A 16,709-nucleotide genomic window follows, 5' to 3' on the forward strand; every position below is an offset into this window, starting at 1 on the left:
ACACTTTCTTATTCATCTCAAATGGAATTTGTCCCGTGCGCACAAGAGCATTCCCTTTTCTTTACAGGATGGTGATGGGAATAACGAAGCAGAAATCTTGAAATGACAGGCGAAGGATTAGACGTCTTTGTACTCACGAAGCAAGTCTACAGCTTTCTGTTTTACCTCAGGTGATCATTTTTTGTCATTGTATTGTAAACTTTGTCAATATAAATGATAGTATTGATTAGATAAGCAAAAGTCAATATGTCCGAGTGGTTAAGGAGACAGACTCGAAATCTGTTGGGCTTTGCCTGCGCAGGTTCGAATCCTGCTGTTGACGTAAGTGTTTTACGTTTTACTTTTGTTGATGGGTATGTTGGTCGTTTTAGTACAACCTGTACCTTTAAAAGTTCATAAACAAACTCTAAAAATATATGCTAGTCGTCTTCTTATCAAGCAAATCTGTTAGGAAAATGGAAAATTCTAACAGAACAATGCAACAAAAAAAAAAACTCCTTAGAAACAGAGGAACCAGGATGATGAGAGCACACAATTATACAGAGGAGACGTGGAGATGTCTATGACCTTGTCTCATCCATCGTCATGTCTCATCCTTGTCATCCTTCTCTTTTCCGGTCATCCCTCGGCCTCCGGAACCTCCATCATCCCCCACCTGATGAACAGGGCGGCGCGTATGTTCAACAGAGCGAGGAAAGCTAGACAGGCGAGAGAATTCCTACAAGCTCACAACATCGCGCGCGAGTCAGCAGGCGTGCCACCTCTAGGATGGAACAAAGGCCTGGCCCGATTCGCTGATAAATGGGCTAAGCAACGTCAAACCGATTGCAATATGATACATTCAAATGGGCCTTACGGCGAGAACATGTTCTGGTACCGGCGTAGGAGGACGTGGTCGGTGGAGAGAGTGGTGACGAAATGGTTCGAGGAAAGGTTTAACTACGACATGAAAACAAACACGTGCGCATCGGGTGAGACGTGCGGCCATTACACGCAGATGGTGTGGCGAACCACCACAGCCGTTGGATGCGCACGCGTGAAATGCAATAACGGTCGTGGCTATCTTGTGGTTTGTGAATATGATCCACGTGGGAATTACGAAGGTGAAAGCCCTTTCGATCAAAACAATTAAACGAGAAAAAAATTAGAGATTGATTGAAAACATTTTTTGTTTTCTTATATAATGAAGATATATTATTTATGCTTGGTCCTCGCATATATTGAAGAGGTTATGGAATTTTTTTAATTTGATTTTAAAAAGTCTCCCTTTTTTTTGGTTTGTATTGATCAAAATTGGACAAAAAAAAAGTTAAAAAAAAAAAAGAGAACGTCGACAGCAGGGTTCGAACCTGCGCGGGCGAAGCCCAATAGATTTCAAGTCTATCTCCTTAACCACTCGGACATATCGACATGTTTTGTTTATCATGCGTATATTGATTTATTTATACCAAGAAACGTCTATGAGAGTGGTTGACGTGGACTGTGGATCGTTTATTTGATTTGGCACTTAGCAATTGGGCAACTCGTTTGATTCGGTACGAGTCCTTTTCTTGCATACCAATTATAGGAACATTATAAAAAAAAATAAAAAAAAACACGACCATACATTTTTCATATAATCATAATTAATGTAAGTCCTACACGTGCTTAAGCTTGAGGCTATAGAACTCAAGTGATAGCAAATAAAATATAGGGATGAAACTAAAGAAATGAAAAATGGATGGTCTGAGATCAAAGTGAAACACACTCCACATATTATTATTACACATACCAACTTCTTCCCCCGCCATTTGGACTTTTTTTTTTTCCCCACTTTCTCTCTCTAAGACTTAACACCTGTCGTTATCTGAAAACATAACCGATGAGCTCGTCGCCGTCAAGGAATCCGACGACCGCCGAAGCACCGCCATCAACATCGACGGATGCGGTGGCCGCGGAAAGTGGTTCGTCTAAGAAAGTGAGGAAACCTTATACCATCACCAAGTCTAGAGAGAGCTGGACTGAGGAAGAGCATGATAAGTTTCTTGAAGCACTTCAATTGTATAATTCTCTGCTTCTATTTGTTTATTTTTTCTCGTCTTTATTAGGGACTCTTGAGTTATTTTAACTTTGCTGCTGATTTTCTGAGTTTTTCAGTTAAGTCAGAGGAAGTATTATGTTAGGTTTAGTATCTTAGCTATAATAAGATCTACTTCGTTGAGTTACATTGATCTATTTGTTTGAGTTGATTGAGTTACATCCGATCTTTTGTAGAGCTCATGTTGAACTTATAAGCATTAAGATTCAGAGATATTGTTACATGTTATTGTCTTTGAATAGAAGCATATATAAATGTCTAATAATAGCCAGCTCTGTATATATTCTTGTAAGTCTTTATACTTGTGCGGACGTTTTGAAACTGTTATTCCTTTAGCAAGACCCTGATTGTGCTGATACTACTGGTCTCTCTTCCTTAGGTTTGATCGTGATTGGAAGAAGATAGAAGATTTTGTTGGTTCCAAAACTGTAATTCAGGTTTGAGAATAGCTCCTCTGGATTTAAAGGAGAATTTACACATTTGTTGGCTATTGTTTTCAACTTTATTTGACTAACTCTACTGCAGATTAGGAGTCATGCCCAAAAATACTTTTTAAAGGTTCAGAAAAACGGGACATTAGCACATGTGCCACCCCCTCGGCCTAAGCGCAAAGCAGCTCATCCGTATCCTCAAAAGGCATCAAAGAACGGTTCGATCGTTTTATTATCCTTATTAGTTTGATTAGTGTAAATGAGTCTTTGTTCCGGTTACTTGAGTTGTAACTCCATTTTTTTATGTTGTAGCTCAAATGGCACTTCAAGGTTCCACGTCTTTTACTACGCGAAATAGCGACATGCCGGGATATACTTTGTGGGATGATGCTTCAATGCTGCTAAACAGAGTTATTTCACCACAGCCAGAACTTGCTAATCTTTATGGAATAGAAGGCATGCACTTTTGTCTCTCTTTATTTTATTTTTTACTTCATTTTATTGGTAGTTGTAGAGTATAGGTTCTATCAAAGGACGTTTCATGTGCTTATTATGGCATATAACGCCACTGATTCAGCTAATATTGGATCGAAGGGCATATTAAATGTTAGTAGCCCTTCTACATCTGCTATGGGAAGCTCAAGCCGAAGAACAGTATCAGGTTCTGAGATTGTAAGAAAGTCGAAACAGCCTCCCGTGCTTCACGGTAATTTAATTATCTGTGAACACTCTATATCTTAAGGCCGTGGACACTCTACTGATAAACACTTTGCAGCTGTTCCTGATTTTGCTGAAGTTTATAACTTCATTGGGAGTGTCTTTGATCCTGAAACGATTGGTCACGTGGAAAAGCTCAAGGAAATGGATCCTATTAATTTCGAAACTGTGAGTCAGAGTTTACAAGCTTTCAGACTACAATGATGGTATATACAAGCTTCTAGCATCCTTCATTAATCAATGTATGTTTTGCAGGTTCTGCTATTGATGAGAAACCTCACAGTTAACTTATCAAACCCTGATTTTGAATCCGCTGTAAGTGTTAAATTTACGATAAAAGTTTTATGATTCTTATACAATTAAAGGAGTTTTTTGCGCTTGCGTGAGTAAATATAATCTAACCTCAGCTAGTCCGACTGTAATAATACTTCAGAGGACAGTCCTCTTATCATATGAACTGAACACCGAGCTCCCAAGCGTTGGTACCACTGGTTCCCTTGTCAAGAACTCAACAAGCGACAAATCATCGTAACAAAAATATTAGCCATCAATAGCAAGTAAGTGTTTTTCCTTCTTTTTCCTCGGACCTTTTAAATGTACAGTACAATAAAACAATTCACCACTATTAGAAATCACATGCGGTCATGGTTAGACTTCTAGATTTACGTCTAGTGACAGTGATCTAACTCTTAAGGTTTCCAATGAGATTTATATAGTTCTCTCTGTAGTCACAGTCATAGTCTCAAAATGACCAGGATACAGTATATTATATATACACTTCAGGCTTCTTGCAAACTTTGTAAAGTCTTACATAAGAGTTATATGGTTCTCACCGTATTGGCAGGTTTACTCATCGTTTTTCCATGTTTAATAAACATTGGTGTTATACGTCACTGGGAATCACAATCTTGTCAATGCATCATCATGTGGGGAATTGCGTTTTAAGTGTTTTGTTGTTTTGTTGTTTTGAGGAGAAACATAAACGAAGTTTTAGGCTATAGGGTCTTGCGCAGATTTTGACAAGGACCTGTGTGTAAGGTGTTTTCTACTAGCTGCGGTTCACGGGTTTGCAAGGCAGCCTCAGCCGCAGGTACTCTTGTACAAAAAGTCTCTTTTTGTTTGTGTTGTGTATTTATTATATGTTCAGCTGTTGAGTTTTCCCCATTTGGTGGATTGTATTTTCACTAAGCGGGTGTCAAGGATAAGTCTTAGGACTGACTGTAATGGTTCAAGATCAGTGTTAAGTACATAGCGGTAACTCTGTTTGTTTTAAACTTGACAGCTTTCTCTATTAGGTGTTTCATTCAGAGTTCTGTTTAATTAAAAAGAGCACGAAGGTAATGAAGGAAACCACCCGAATCAAATCAAATTTATGTTTGTTGTCACACCAAGGCATGTCTATAAAAAGATTCTGCAATTTGGCAGAGATTGTATTCCAATAAATCAATAAATAATTACTTGTTATCTGAGTAAGTTAAAAATCTTAGTATCACAAACCTCATGGTTTTATAGGACAGAGTATCTTCTGGCTTGTGTTCCTCCAGGGAGAGAGAAGGCTTGATTAGTTACGTCTTCAAGAACACGCTTGAGTTCAGATTTTGCTGTCTTAACAGAAATTTCGGTAGGCCCTTCAACGAACAGATAAAGCTTGCGTTGCCCAGGTCCGGGCATACTTCCTGACTCATAATACTGACCTCTAACGGTAATGGCGGCTCCACTCCACTCTGATATTGGACCAAGCGTTTCTTTGTGGGTGACTCTCCACCGAGCATTTTGTGGGAAATCATTGATTTCTGATTCTGCTTCATAGTGTTCAGGCATCGCATCAGCTTGAATCCTTGCAAGGTTGTGTTGCAGGTTAGCGGCAGCAGCCATGGCTGCAACGCGGCCTGCTCCATCACAAGGAGGGAAACCTGCCACAGTAACAAGCCCGCCTCCATTAGGCAGCAATTGGTTAGCTGTCACAGTAGCTTCAGCAGCAGCAGCAATGGCGACTATCTGAGAAAGCATAGCTTGTTGCTGTGAGATATCACTACCAGCCTTTCTTACTACATCATTCTCATTCTCATCTTCTGAGTCAGACTTCTCTTCCTCATAGCCATACTCCTTAGCTTGTGCTTTCTTTGCTGATTTCCTGACTTCCTCCTCCTCTTCATTGAATCTAAAGCCACTGCCACCATAGCCAGTTCCATGAGCTTGCTCAATACCCTGTTTCACTTTTGCCATGAACCCATCGGCCACTGCTTTTACATCATCAGGAACAAGCTGCTCAGATAGTTCCAGGGCCTTGACTAAATCTGGTGCATATTTTGCATCATCCTCGGAGAGAAATGTTACAGCACAGCCTTTCCGCCCTGCCCTACCTGTCCTGCCAACACGATGCACGTAGTCTTCATAGTGGTTCGGCGGATCAAAGTTTACAACCAAGTCAAGCTGTTTCACATCTAGACCCCTGGCTGCAACACTTGTGGCAATCAACAAATTGCAGACAGTGCTCTTAAAATCAGATATAGCTGATTCACGATCAGCCTGGTCCTTACCCCCGTGAAGAGATAGACAGGCATAACCATATTTGGTCATCAAATCATTATACAATGCATCACATTTGTCCTGTGAACGAACAAAGACAAGAATTTTTCCTTTCTCATACCATTCCCCAAGAAGTTCCAAAAGTCTTCTGAACCTCTCACTCTCCCGTCTGATTTCAACTAACTGAGTTATATCTTTATTCACAACACTCCTCCCACCAACCTGTATTTCCACAGGATTGTTCAAGACTTTACGTGCCAAAGTTTCAACCTGGCGTGGAAATGTGGCAGAGAATAGCACAGTTTGACGATCATGTCGAATATTTTGTACAATACGAGTAATTTGAGGCTCAAAACCCATGTCAAACATACGGTCAGCTTCATCCATTACCAAAAATGTGACCCTTCGCAGATTGGTGATTTTTCCACTGCTTGTACAAAGAATATCGATCATTCTGCCAGGAGTACAAACAACAATCTCGGTACCTCGCTTAAGATCATTGATTTGCTGGGCAACTCCTGATCCTCCATACACAGCCACACATCTTATACCCAATGCCTTGGCAAACTTTTTGATATCGCTGTGAATCTGCTGAACAAGTTCTCTAGTTGGTGCCATTACAAGCCCAATCGGCCCATCACCAGCTTCAACGGGAAACTGGTCTTTGATATGCCTCAACATTGGCAGAACAAAGCCAAGGGTTTTACCTGAACCGGTTTTTGCAACCCCAATGCAGTCTCGTCCGCTCATGATGATTGGGAGTGCTTGTGCTTGGATAGGCATTGGCTTTTCATAGTTAAGTTTCTTCAACGTATCCAAGATTTTACTGGTTAGTCCAGTCTGGTACCAAGATTTGATGGGTCTTGGTACACCTTTCCCATGTACTTTTAGCTCCAAGTCCCTTGTATAAGCATTAACTACATCCTGTGTCATCCTAGAGATATCCTTGACTTCGATATAGAAGTTCTTCCGGAAAGGTTCATACTCTATTTTGGAGTGGTCAACAAGAGACAATTTCTCTGCTTTAGTCTTCTTAACTCTCTTCATGAACTCCTCATCGTCTTCGTCTAAACTTGGATCATTATGATGATTCATTGGTTCTGAATAATCAGAATCAGAATCAGAATCTTCACCTTGAATTATCCTACCAAGGGCCTTATTAAAACCTTTGTTTGCCCGGTCAGCACTTTCCTTCGAAGTAATATTGCTAAGCTTCTCAACCTCAGGTAATACCATAGTATTCATAAAAGCATCTAAAGGATCAACATCATCGTCATCATCATCTGCAGCTATGTTGTCACCTCCAATATTCTCATTCTCCATGTCTACCATCTTGGCATCTCCACTGTTTTCAGGTATAGTCTCTCCATCAACATCATCCATTTCTGAGTCTGCATTGTCGTCATCATCATCAGATTCTCCTTCAAGAGTCCAAGCCTTACCAGCAGCGTCAAGACACTTACTTTCACTTTGAGCTTCCTCCTTGTGCCTCTTGAGCTCTTGCCACTCCTGGACTCTTCTCCTCCGTTTGTGTACTTCTTCATCCAACTGCTTCTGCTCATCCTCTACATCTTCTTCTTCTTCTTCTTTCCAGGTTTTGATCTCACCATTTTCATCACCATGCCTGCTAGTTTTTGAGCTTTTCATGTCAAGCTTGACATCATCATCATCATCTCTATCTTCAATAGAACCCTCTCGTGACCTCTCCTTTTCATGTTTCTTCCTACCCTCCCTGTCTCTCCTCTCTCTGTCCCTTTTCCTATCTTTGCCCTTATCTCTCTCACGTTCACGGTGTCCTCTTTCCTTGTCCTTCACTCTGCGTTTCTTATCCCTCTCCTCTTCAGAATCGCTAACCCTCCTCTCTCTCCGTCTCCGACTCCGTATCCTCTCATCTTCTTCTTGAGAATCACTTCTCCTAACTCTCTCAGACCGTCTCTTCTCCGAAATGTTCTCCTTCTTCCGCTCCGTACCGCGATCACGATCTCTACGATACTTCTTGTTCAAAGCAGCAGCATCGTCTTCCTTGCTGGACTTAGATCTCTTCTCTAACTTCATCTCTAATGCAACAAAAAATCCCGATAGAAAAGCACGTAACCTACCCTACCCTACCGAGATTCAAATCAAAACCACCGACCAAGCCAGAGAATCTTCAACGATTAATCCACTCTAAAATTTTCCCGATGAAGAAGAAGACAGAACCTTCCAGAAGAATCGACAAGGACTCTTACAACGCGTCTCGTTGATGTGGACTACTGTTATGTTGTGTTAAGTAACCAACCGCCTTAATATTTTGTTGGGCCCTGGTTGGTAACAGATAAAAAACAAAAAAAAAGTAAAAACTAAAAATTGTTATTGGGCTAATTGGGACTTATTAAGGTTCACTAATCGAGATTTCGTCAATTTTATCACTTCTTCTCTTTTAATCTAATTTTTATTTTTATTTTTTGTCTTCTCCTGTAACTTTAAAAAGCAAATTCAAGTGTATGCAAAAAATTCAAACATTATTATGACTTTGGACTCACATTATTCTAATTATTGTATGTAATATCCTTTGATTTCAGTGTCAAGGGTAAAGTTAGTGGATGATTATTATTTATAGTTCCTTCTTAGATAAAAGTTTCAAGTTAAATCAAAAATATAGCAAAATTTTGAAATGTATTATTGTGCCAGCTACCGGCATCTTGACTATCTTTTGCGTCGAGATGCATTAACTCTTTTTCAATATCTTTTCAGAAAAAAAACGACTGAATTCATACAAATCTGGGTCATGATGTAACTTACTTGGTTCGTTTACCACAAATATATATATATATATATGCATATGGTCCATTGTGCTTTCTAATAATATGTTTCACCGGCATTTTATGCCTATAACCATTAAATACAATAATTCATTATGAATGTTTTCTCCATCCAAAAATGTAACTGATATGGAATATGACTAAGTAATTCATTTGTATCCACACGAATTGATTTGGTGGTTAAATGCTGTTCTATAAGAAGCAATAAACTTTAGCAGGGTATATAACCAAGTTGCGAAAGACGGAAAGTCATAGACTCGGTGCATAGTTGGTTGGTAGGCACACTTTAATGCTCAGGACTCAGGAGATGAAGAATAAAAATTTCCACACACATGAACGAACACATATAGATATATGTGTGTATGATAATTTATTTGTAGAAATTGATAAATTTGCTTTACAAAACGTAATAAAAATTGATATTGCTTAGTTTAATTTAAGGGGAGGTATTGATTTAGGATTTAGAAAAAATTTTAATGACTTTAAAAGTTAGGTAAAATATGTTGTTATTCAATCAAGACTTTTAAAAACTCTTTAAAAATTTGGTGTTATTGGTTGTAGATTTGTAAAAAGTTATCTAAAATCTTGATAAATCTAGTGTTATTGGATTAAGAGTTTTATAAAGTCATTAAAAGTTTTATGTTATTCAAGTAAAACAAAAGAATTTTGGATTGTTAATGAATTCAAATTTTATGTTATTGGTTTAGGATTTTATATCATTTCCTTCATAACAAAAGTCATGAAAATTCTTTCATCAAATAGAAATATTTTACAAGATTAGAAAAAACAAATCATCAAGATTTTAAAAAACTTCCTAAACAATCTCTTAGAATCCTTCATTTTTAACTTTCAATTTTCTATGATTCTAACAATCAGCAAGAACATAAAATCATTAAAATTCTTTCTAAATCCTAAACCAATACCTCCCCCCCTAAGTCTTTACTCTTTACAAATAAAAGGGTCAAACCTCAAATTAATATTCTTATTTGTAGAAATTGATGTTGTAGGCTATATATGTTTGTATTAAGTTATTAACACATTCATATATGAAATGATATATATATATATATATATAAATGAATATAGTAAACGCGAACCCTTTTATTCATAATCTAGTAATATTTTTTTATAAGCCGAAAAGAAACGACTATTATATACTGTATCACACACAGACAGTATAATAGTGGATAACAATAAATCATACTTACACACATGCAAACTGTAATTTATTGTAGTTAATAAAATAAAAAATTCTATCTTTTAATTGTTGATGATACGGTTAATAAGAGGGATGAGTTTTTCCATCGTTATGGGGTCCAAGAACACGTGGTCCACTCCGGCTTCATGGAACGCCGTAAACTGCTCTTTGGACGACGTCACGCCCACCATCAACGACGTCCATCCCTTGTCTCTTAACTCCTTAGCCTTAATTGCCTAAAAATAATACAAACAACGAGAAAAGGAATTTTTTTTAAAATGGAAGCTGTTACGCTATATATTAAGCGATGATGGATCCTATATACATTATACCTTAGTCAGGACAATAAGGTCATAAGAACTCAGCAGCTGGACGTCTTTCACAGTGAAAAAACTCATAGAAACAAGTCCTCCGGCTTTTCTGATGAGCTTTTCATGATTCCGACGGAAAGCATCATCGGGATTGTCGTCAACGATTAACGCTTTAAACAAGTGCTTCCTAAAAGTACCGTTTCTCATCCCGGAGTTGAGCTTGTTATAGACTGACTCCATCTTTTCGATGGTTAACGGCATAACCTCGCATTTGTCAATTCCAGCCTTTATCAAATCACTACGCTGTCCGTCCGTGTCTCCTTTTGAAGTCACACCCACGATCATCGACTTCACAAGATACTTCTCCCGAAGATCCCTAGTTACCTAATTAAACAATTTAAATATATATATATATATATATATATAGAGAGAGAGAGAGAGAGAGATGATTAGATTAAAGTTATGTTGATCTTTAAAAAGTTTGTAAAAAAATCGTACCAGTTTTGTCTGTGGGATTCATTTTTTGTACCTTGATTCCATTTTCTACGGTGACCATGAGGATGATAAGGTCGTAGGAAGCCAACCCGAGGAGATGTTCCATCATTACATGAACAACGGTCTTAACCACTTTGAGGTTTATATTATCTCCCCCAGCTCTTTCGATGATCTTCTCGTAGTTACTATTTACGCCAGTACCAACCAACAAAACGTCGATTTTCTTACTGCTTGATGCCATCTTCGATATTTTGGACAAAAGTGTATATAAATATTAGTAAATAATAATAAGAAAGAATCAATAATTAAGAGTTAACTCACATACGTACGATTGCTATCAGTAGATTATCTATGAAAGAAGAAATAGATTAACGTTTAATTAGGAGATACCGATCGATCGAGAGAGAAAAACCAAGAGCGACACAAAACAAGTGAAGATTGATAGCATTCTCAAGTCTCATTTATAGAGAGAAACGTAGGAAAAATCTTCAATGCCATAATTTTCTTTTGGCTCAAGGATGATGATTGATGACAAGTGTCATCTTAATCTGTGATGCATAAAAGAATCTTATTCAGTAATTTGTTTATCTTTACTACGGATCTAATTTGTTAATAAGACGACTTCACCCACTCATTTTTTCTGTCCCGTGTCACATTATTCTCCTTATGTCGTTTCCTTTGATCTCATCATTATTCATTACTCTTGTACAAAAGTTTCTTACAAATTTTTTTTTTGTTTGTGTTGTGAATTTAGCACGTTCAGCCGTTGAATTTTACCCCATTTATATCGGGATTTTATTTCCACTAAGCGGGTCTCACGGATAATAAGTCCTAGGACTGACTGTAATGGTTCAATATCAGTAGTGTTAAATAAATAACGGTAACTTCAATTGTTTATAAGTTGGCAGCTTTCTCTATTAGGTGTTTGATTCAGAATTTTGTTTGATTAACAAAATATTATATACAAGAAAGAGAGAACGACGGTACTGAAAGAAAATCACCACCCAATCTAATTGATGTTTGTTGTCACAGCAAGTCAATCTATAATAAGACTCTGCATCCAAGAATCACAAACCTCATGGTTTTATAGAACAGAGTATCTTCTTGCTTGTGTTCCTCCAGGAAGGCAGAAGGCTTGATTAGTTACATCTTCAAGAACACGCTTGAGTTCAGATTTTGCTGTCTTAACAGAATTTTCAGTAGCCCCTTCAACAAACAGATAAAGCTTGCGTTGCCCAGGCCCCGGCATACTTCCTGGATTATAATGCTGACCTCTAACGGTAATGGCGGCTCCACTCCACTCTGATATTGGACCAAGCGTTTCTTTGTGGGTGACTCTCCACCGAGCATTCTGTGGGAAATCATTGATTTCCAATTCTGCTTCATAGTGTTGAGGCATCACATCAGCTTGAATCCTTGCAAGGTTGTGTTGCAGGTTAGCGGCAGCAGCCATGGCTGCAACGCGGCCTGCTAAATCACTAGGAGGGACACCTGCCACAGTAACAAGCCCGCCACCATTAGGCATGAATTGGTTAGCAGTCACAGTAGCTTCAGCAGCAGCAATGGCGGCCATCTGAGAAAACATAGCTTGTTGCTGTGAGATATCACTACCAGCCTTTCTTACTACATCATTCTCATCTTCTGAGTCAGACTTCTCTTCCTCATAGCCATACTTTGCTTGTGCAATCTTTGCTCGTGCTTTCGTTGCTGCTTTTCTGACTTCCTCCTCCTCTTTGTTGAATTTAAAGCCACTACCGCCATAGCCAGTTCCATGAGCTTGCACAATACCCTGTTTTACCTTCATCATGAACCCATCGGCTAGTGCTTTCACAGCATCTGGTACTGGCTGCTCAGATAGTTCCAAGGCCTTGACTAAATCTGGTGCATAATTTGCATCATCCTCGGAGATAAATGTTACAGCACAGCCTTTCCGCCCTGCCCTACCTGTCCTGCCAACACGATGCACGTATTCTTCATAGTGGTTCGGGGGATCGAAGTTTACAACCAACACAAGCTCTTTCACATCGAGACCCCTGGCTGCAACACTTGTGGCAATCAACAAACTGCAGAAATTGTTCTTGAATCCAGATATAGCTGATTCACGATGCCTTTGTTCCATACCCCCGTGAAGCGATAGACAAGCATAATCATGATTTTCCATCTCATCACACAAAGCATCACATTTGTCCTGTGAACGAACAAAGACCAGAACTTTTCCTTTCTCGTACCATTCCAGAAGAAGTTCACGAAGTCTTGTGAACCTCTCACTCTCCGGTCTGATTTCAACTAACTGAGTTATATCTTTATTCACAACACGCCTCCCACCGACCTGTATTTCCACAGGATTGTTCAAGACTTTACGTGCCAAAGTTTCAACCTGGCGTGGAAAAGTGGCAGAAAAGAGCACAGTTTGATGGTCAGGTCGAATATTTTGTACAATACAAGTTATCTGAGGCTCAAATCCCATGTCGAACATACGGTCAGCTTCATCCATTACCAAAAATGTGACCCTTCGCAGATTGGTTATTTTTCCACTGCTTGTGCAAAGAATATCGATCATTCTGCCAGGAGTACAAACAACAATCTCGGTACCTCGCTTAAGCTTATTGATTTGCTGGGCAACTCCAGATCCTCCATACACAGCCACACATCTTAGACCCAATGCCTTAGCAAACTTTTTGATATCGCTGTGAATCTGCTGAACAAGTTCTCTAGTAGGTGCCATTACAAGCCCAATGGGTCCATCACCATCTTCAACGGGAGGCTGATCTTTGATATGCCTCAACATTGGCAAAACAAAGCCAAGGGTTTTACCTGGCCCAGTTTTTGCAACCCCAATGCAGTCTCGACCGCTCATGATGATTGGGAGTGCTTGTGCTTGGATAGGCATTGGCTTTTCATAGTTAAGTTTCTTCAAAGTATCCAAAATCTTGGTGGTTAGTCCAGTCTGGTACCAAGATCTGATGGGTCTTGGTACATCTTTCCCATGTACTTTTAGCTCCATTTCCTTTCTATAAGCGTTAACTGCATCGTATGTCATCCTTGAAATATCCTTGACTTCGATATAGAAGTTCTTCCTGAAAGGTTCATACTCTACTTTGGAGTGGTCAACAAGAGACAGTTTTTCTGTTTTAGTCTTCTTAACTCTCTTCATAAACTCCTCATCGTCTTCGTCTAAATTTGGATCATCATCATCATTCATTGGTTCTGAATAATCATAATCAGAATCAGAATCTTCACCTTGAATTATCCTACAAAGGGACTTACTAAAACTATTCTTTGGTTGATCACCACTTTCTTTCACATCCTTGTTAGAATCCAGAGAACTACTTCTAAGCTTCTCAACCTCAGGTAATACCTTAGAATTCATATAAGCATCCAAAGGATCAATTTCCTCTTCATCTTCAGGTCTAGCACCTCCACTAGCGGAGTCTACCATCTTCACTTCTGAGTCTGATTTATTATCTTCATCATCAGATTCTCCTTCAAGAGTCCAAGCCTTTCTGGTCTCAGGACCCTTACTTTCACTTTGAGATTCCTTATGCTTCCTCTGCAACTGTTGCCACTCCTGGAGTCTTCTCCTCCGTTTCTCCACCTTCTCATCCTCTACTTCTTCTTCTTCTTCCATGGAATTATTCTCACCATTTTCATCTCCATGCCTGATAGTTCTCTCAATCTCTTTCCTTGTACGTTTCAAGTCACGCTTGATATCATCCTTCTCCTTCCCTCTGCGTGTATCCCTCCTCTCTTCGTCAGAATCACTAATCTTCCTATCCCTCCGTGTCCGAAGCTTCTCCCTCTCATAATCATATTCTCTCTTTTCGCAATCACTTCTATTAACTCTCTCGGACGGTCTCGTGCTCCTATCCTTCTCTCGCCGCGTCTCCTTGTGACGATCCTTACGGTCACGATCTCGGCGATTCTTTTTCAAATCATCATCCTTCCCCATTTCAAAACACCACAAATCCCAGATACACAACCAATTAATTACGCAGTTCCAAAGAATTTAACTGTCAGCCCAAATATTTCCCGGCGACGACGAAGCTACCAGAAGAGTCGAGGGAGATACCGTACACAGAGTCCCTTTTCTTATTATATAGGGTCTGAAATTTCCTTTTCTTAGTTTAGTTGTAAAATCGAAAGAGGAGAGAGGTTCAAGCCTTTAAATTTGGGCCGTGACTTAAAATCTAAACTATTTGAGATCATTGGGCTTTATAAGGCCCACTAAACGGGGTTTTCGTCAGTAACCCTAAATGAAACCCTAGTATATTAGTCCTTCTTAAACTGAAGCTGCGAAAGCCCTAAAATTCTCAAAAGAGTCTAAAGAGACAGAGAGAGTGAGAGACAGAGAGAAACCTAATTGAGAGAAATGGCCGCCGCCGCTGCTCGTCCTCTCATCACCGTCCAAGGTTTGGACGGTGACATGGCCACCGATCAATCCTCCACCGTCGTAATACCCGACGTCATGACGGCGCCAGTTCGTCCCGACATCGTCAACTTCGTTCACGCTCAAATGTCCAACAACAGCCGTCAGCCTTACGCCGTGTCCAAGAAGGCCGGTCACCAGACCTCTGCTGAGTCCTGGGGAACCGGACGTGCCGTCTCGCGTATCCCTCGTGTTCCTGGTGGTGGTACTCACCGTGCCGGTCAAGCAGCGTTCGGTAACATGTGTCGTGGTGGTCGGATGTTCGCTCCTACCAAGATCTGGCGCCGCTGGCACCGTCGTATCAATGTCAACATGAAGCGTCACGCTATCGTCTCAGCCATCGCCGCAACTGCTGTCCCTTCGCTTGTTATGGCTCGTGGTCACCGGATCGAGAACGTTCCTGAGATGCCTCTCGTTGTGAGTGACTCCGCCGAAGGTGTGGAGAAGACCTCAGCTGCGATCAAGGTTTTGAAACAAATCGGTGCTTATGATGATGCTGAGAAGGCCAAGGACAGCATTGGGATCCGTCCTGGTAAAGGTAAAATGAGGAACCGTCGTTACATTTCTAGGAAGGGTCCTCTTGTGGTTTACGGAACTGAAGGGTCTAAGATAGTTAAGGCGTTTAGGAATCTTCCTGGTGTTGAACTTTGCCATGTTGAGAGACTTAACTTGTTGAAGCTTGCTCCTGGTGGTCACCTTGGTCGGTTTGTGATCTGGACCAAGTCTGCTTTTGAGAAGCTTGAGTCTATCTATGGTTCGTTTGAGAAGCCATCTGAGAAGAAGAAGGGATATGTGCTTCCTCGTGCTAAGATGGTGAATGCTGATCTTGCCAGGATTATCAACTCCGATGAGGTTCAGAGTGTTGTGAAGCCGATCAAGAAGGATGCGAAGAGGGCTGTGCTTAAGAAAAATCCATTGAAGAACCTGAATGTGATGTTGAAGTTGAATCCTTATGCTAAGACTGCAAAGAGGATGTCACTGTTGGCTGAAGCACAGAGAGTCAAGGCCAAGAAGGAGAAGCTCACCAAGAAGAGGAAAACTGTTACCAAGGTGATCCCAATGCTTCATTTTCTCGTATATCCATCATTGTTTTGTTTTTGTGTATGCATTTCATTTGGCTTAACTGATTTCTCAACTGTTAAGTGTTAGGTATTTGTTTGCATTATATGTTAAGCTGTACAATAAACTGTGCCCCTCTGGCTTAGTGTGCTAGTGAATTCAATATGTAGTGTAGGTCGCACCATTTTAATTAATTCTGAAATGTCGTGTAGTAGTTTCGTTTGTAAATTGGTTATGTGGGATTCCTTGTTTTGTGATATATATAATTAAATGTTTGGCCTCTTCACTGACTCGGTTTTGAAATCTTTGTCTTATATCTTACATCAGGAGGAGGCGTTGGCAATCAAAGCAGCAGGCAAGTCGTGGTACCAGACTATGATTTCCGACAGTGATTACACCGAGTTTGATAACTTCACCAAATGGCTCGGTGCTAGCCAGTAATCATCTCGTCTGCTTTGGCACACTTCCATATTTTAGTCAAAGATTTTGGTCTTTTTTTTTTAATTTTTAATATCTGTTTTGTGTTTTGGAGTCTGGATATTATTAAGTTGAATTATGAACAAGTTTCACTTTTCACATCTTCATTTCTTACTTCGCCTTATATCAGTTTCCTTTATATATGTTTTGTTCCTTCGTATCTTTTGATGGTGCTTGTTGATTCATGA

The 16,709-nt window shown here is 39.8% G+C and overlaps 4 protein-coding genes, 2 non-coding genes and 2 pseudogenes across 22 annotated transcripts; 4 read left to right on the forward strand and 4 right to left on the reverse strand.

Annotated features, from left to right (window-relative positions):
* The first annotated feature begins 240 nt into the window (after positions 1 to 240).
* On the forward strand, positions 241 to 322 carry TRNAS-CGA (transfer RNA serine (anticodon CGA)). Its single transcript has one exon. It is a non-coding gene; the product is annotated as a tRNA-Ser (tRNA).
* A 79-nt stretch (positions 323 to 401) lies between these two features.
* LOC104704022 (pathogenesis-related protein 1) lies at positions 402 to 1,260 on the forward strand. The gene has a single exon (XM_010420141.3). It carries the CDS (start codon positions 557 to 559, stop codon positions 1,130 to 1,132), a length of 576 nt encoding a protein of 191 aa, XP_010418443.1. The 5' UTR covers positions 402 to 556; the 3' UTR covers positions 1,133 to 1,260.
* Positions 1,261 to 1,328: 68 nt separating this feature from the next.
* On the reverse strand, positions 1,329 to 1,410 carry TRNAS-UGA (transfer RNA serine (anticodon UGA)). The gene has a single exon. It is a non-coding gene; the product is annotated as a tRNA-Ser (tRNA).
* Positions 1,411 to 1,613: 203 nt separating this feature from the next.
* LOC104753994 (protein REVEILLE 8) lies at positions 1,614 to 4,698 on the forward strand. Of its 14 annotated transcripts, none has more exons than XR_015557787.1 (10): positions 1,614 to 2,040; positions 2,457 to 2,514; positions 2,603 to 2,726; positions 2,821 to 2,964; positions 3,086 to 3,214; positions 3,284 to 3,393; positions 3,481 to 3,540; positions 3,637 to 3,782; positions 4,070 to 4,315; positions 4,508 to 4,698. XR_015557787.1 is itself a non-coding variant. In XM_010476185.3 (9 exons), the coding sequence occupies exons 1-8, from the start codon at positions 1,862 to 1,864 to the stop codon at positions 3,755 to 3,757; spliced, it is 903 nt and encodes a 300-aa protein (XP_010474487.2). In that variant the 5' UTR covers positions 1,650 to 1,861; the 3' UTR covers positions 3,758 to 3,782; positions 4,070 to 4,499. The 14 variants fall into 14 exon arrangements, 2 of the variants coding, with proteins under 2 accessions (XP_010474487.2, XP_087307295.1); XR_015557785.1 differs by having other exon boundaries at positions 1,692 to 2,040; positions 3,659 to 3,782; XR_015557811.1 differs by having other exon boundaries at positions 1,692 to 2,040; positions 3,103 to 3,214.
* LOC104753900 (DEAD-box ATP-dependent RNA helicase 45 pseudogene) lies at positions 4,567 to 8,032 on the reverse strand (annotated as a pseudogene). The gene has a single exon (XR_015557775.1). The product of XR_015557775.1 is annotated as a DEAD-box ATP-dependent RNA helicase 45 pseudogene (transcript).
* Positions 8,033 to 9,638: 1,606 nt separating this feature from the next.
* Positions 9,639 to 11,225, reverse strand: LOC104754125 (uncharacterized). 2 transcript variants are annotated; one of them, XM_010476297.2, is made up of 4 exons: positions 10,950 to 11,225; positions 10,594 to 10,800; positions 10,086 to 10,448; positions 9,639 to 9,989 (listed from the first exon to the last, which is right to left on the reverse strand). In XM_010476297.2, the coding sequence occupies exons 2-4, from the start codon at positions 10,798 to 10,800 to the stop codon at positions 9,816 to 9,818; spliced, it is 744 nt and encodes a 247-aa protein (XP_010474599.1). In that variant the 5' UTR covers positions 10,950 to 11,225; the 3' UTR covers positions 9,639 to 9,815. The 2 variants fall into 2 exon arrangements, with proteins under 2 accessions (XP_010474599.1, XP_010474629.1); XM_010476327.2 differs by having other exon boundaries at positions 10,889 to 11,099.
* A 224-nt stretch (positions 11,226 to 11,449) lies between these two features.
* Positions 11,450 to 14,508, reverse strand: LOC104754226 (DEAD-box ATP-dependent RNA helicase 45 pseudogene; annotated as a pseudogene). The gene has a single exon (XR_015577448.1). The product of XR_015577448.1 is annotated as a DEAD-box ATP-dependent RNA helicase 45 pseudogene (transcript).
* LOC104754317 (large ribosomal subunit protein uL4z) lies at positions 11,456 to 16,622 on the forward strand. The gene is made up of 2 exons (XM_010476505.3): positions 11,456 to 16,035; positions 16,372 to 16,622. Exons 1-2 carry the CDS (start codon positions 14,929 to 14,931, stop codon positions 16,483 to 16,485), a joined length of 1,221 nt encoding a protein of 406 aa, XP_010474807.1. The 5' UTR covers positions 11,456 to 14,928; the 3' UTR covers positions 16,486 to 16,622.
* Positions 16,623 to 16,709: the final 87 nt, after the last annotated feature.

This window comes from Camelina sativa, chromosome 1, assembly GCF_030686135.1.
Source record: "Camelina sativa cultivar CO46 ecotype springtype chromosome 1, ASM3068613v1".
Taxonomy (NCBI): Eukaryota; Viridiplantae; Streptophyta; class Magnoliopsida; order Brassicales; family Brassicaceae; genus Camelina; species Camelina sativa.

What these genes read in the sequence shown, in the direction of transcription:
- LOC104704022 (XM_010420141.3), top strand. Translation starts at nt 557, where the DNA reads ATGTCTATGACCTTGTCTCATCCATCGTCATGTCTCATCCTTGTCATC.
- LOC104753994 (XM_010476185.3), top strand. Translation starts at nt 1,862, where the DNA reads ATGAGCTCGTCGCCGTCAAGGAATCCGACGACCGCCGAAGCACCGCCA. An exon ending in TTTCTTGAAGCACTTCAATT is followed by an intron (nt 2,041 to 2,456) that starts GTATAATTCTCT and finishes TCTCTTCCTTAG; the next exon opens with GTTTGATCGTGATTGGAAGA. An exon ending in TAATCTTTATGGAATAGAAG is followed by an intron (nt 2,965 to 3,085) that starts GCATGCACTTTT and finishes CCACTGATTCAG; the next exon opens with CTAATATTGGATCGAAGGGC.
- LOC104754125 (XM_010476297.2), bottom strand. Translation starts at nt 10,800, where the DNA reads ATGGCATCAAGCAGTAAGAAAATCGACGTTTTGTTGGTTGGTACTGGC. An exon ending in CCGTAGAAAATGGAATCAAG is followed by an intron (nt 10,449 to 10,593) that starts GTACAAAAAATG and finishes TTGTTTAATTAG; the next exon opens with GTAACTAGGGATCTTCGGGA. An exon ending in ACCTTATTGTCCTGACTAAG is followed by an intron (nt 9,990 to 10,085) that starts GTATAATGTATA and finishes TATTATTTTTAG; the next exon opens with GCAATTAAGGCTAAGGAGTT.
- LOC104754317 (XM_010476505.3), top strand. Translation starts at nt 14,929, where the DNA reads ATGGCCGCCGCCGCTGCTCGTCCTCTCATCACCGTCCAAGGTTTGGAC. An exon ending in AGAGGAAAACTGTTACCAAG is followed by an intron (nt 16,036 to 16,371) that starts GTGATCCCAATG and finishes ATCTTACATCAG; the next exon opens with GAGGAGGCGTTGGCAATCAA.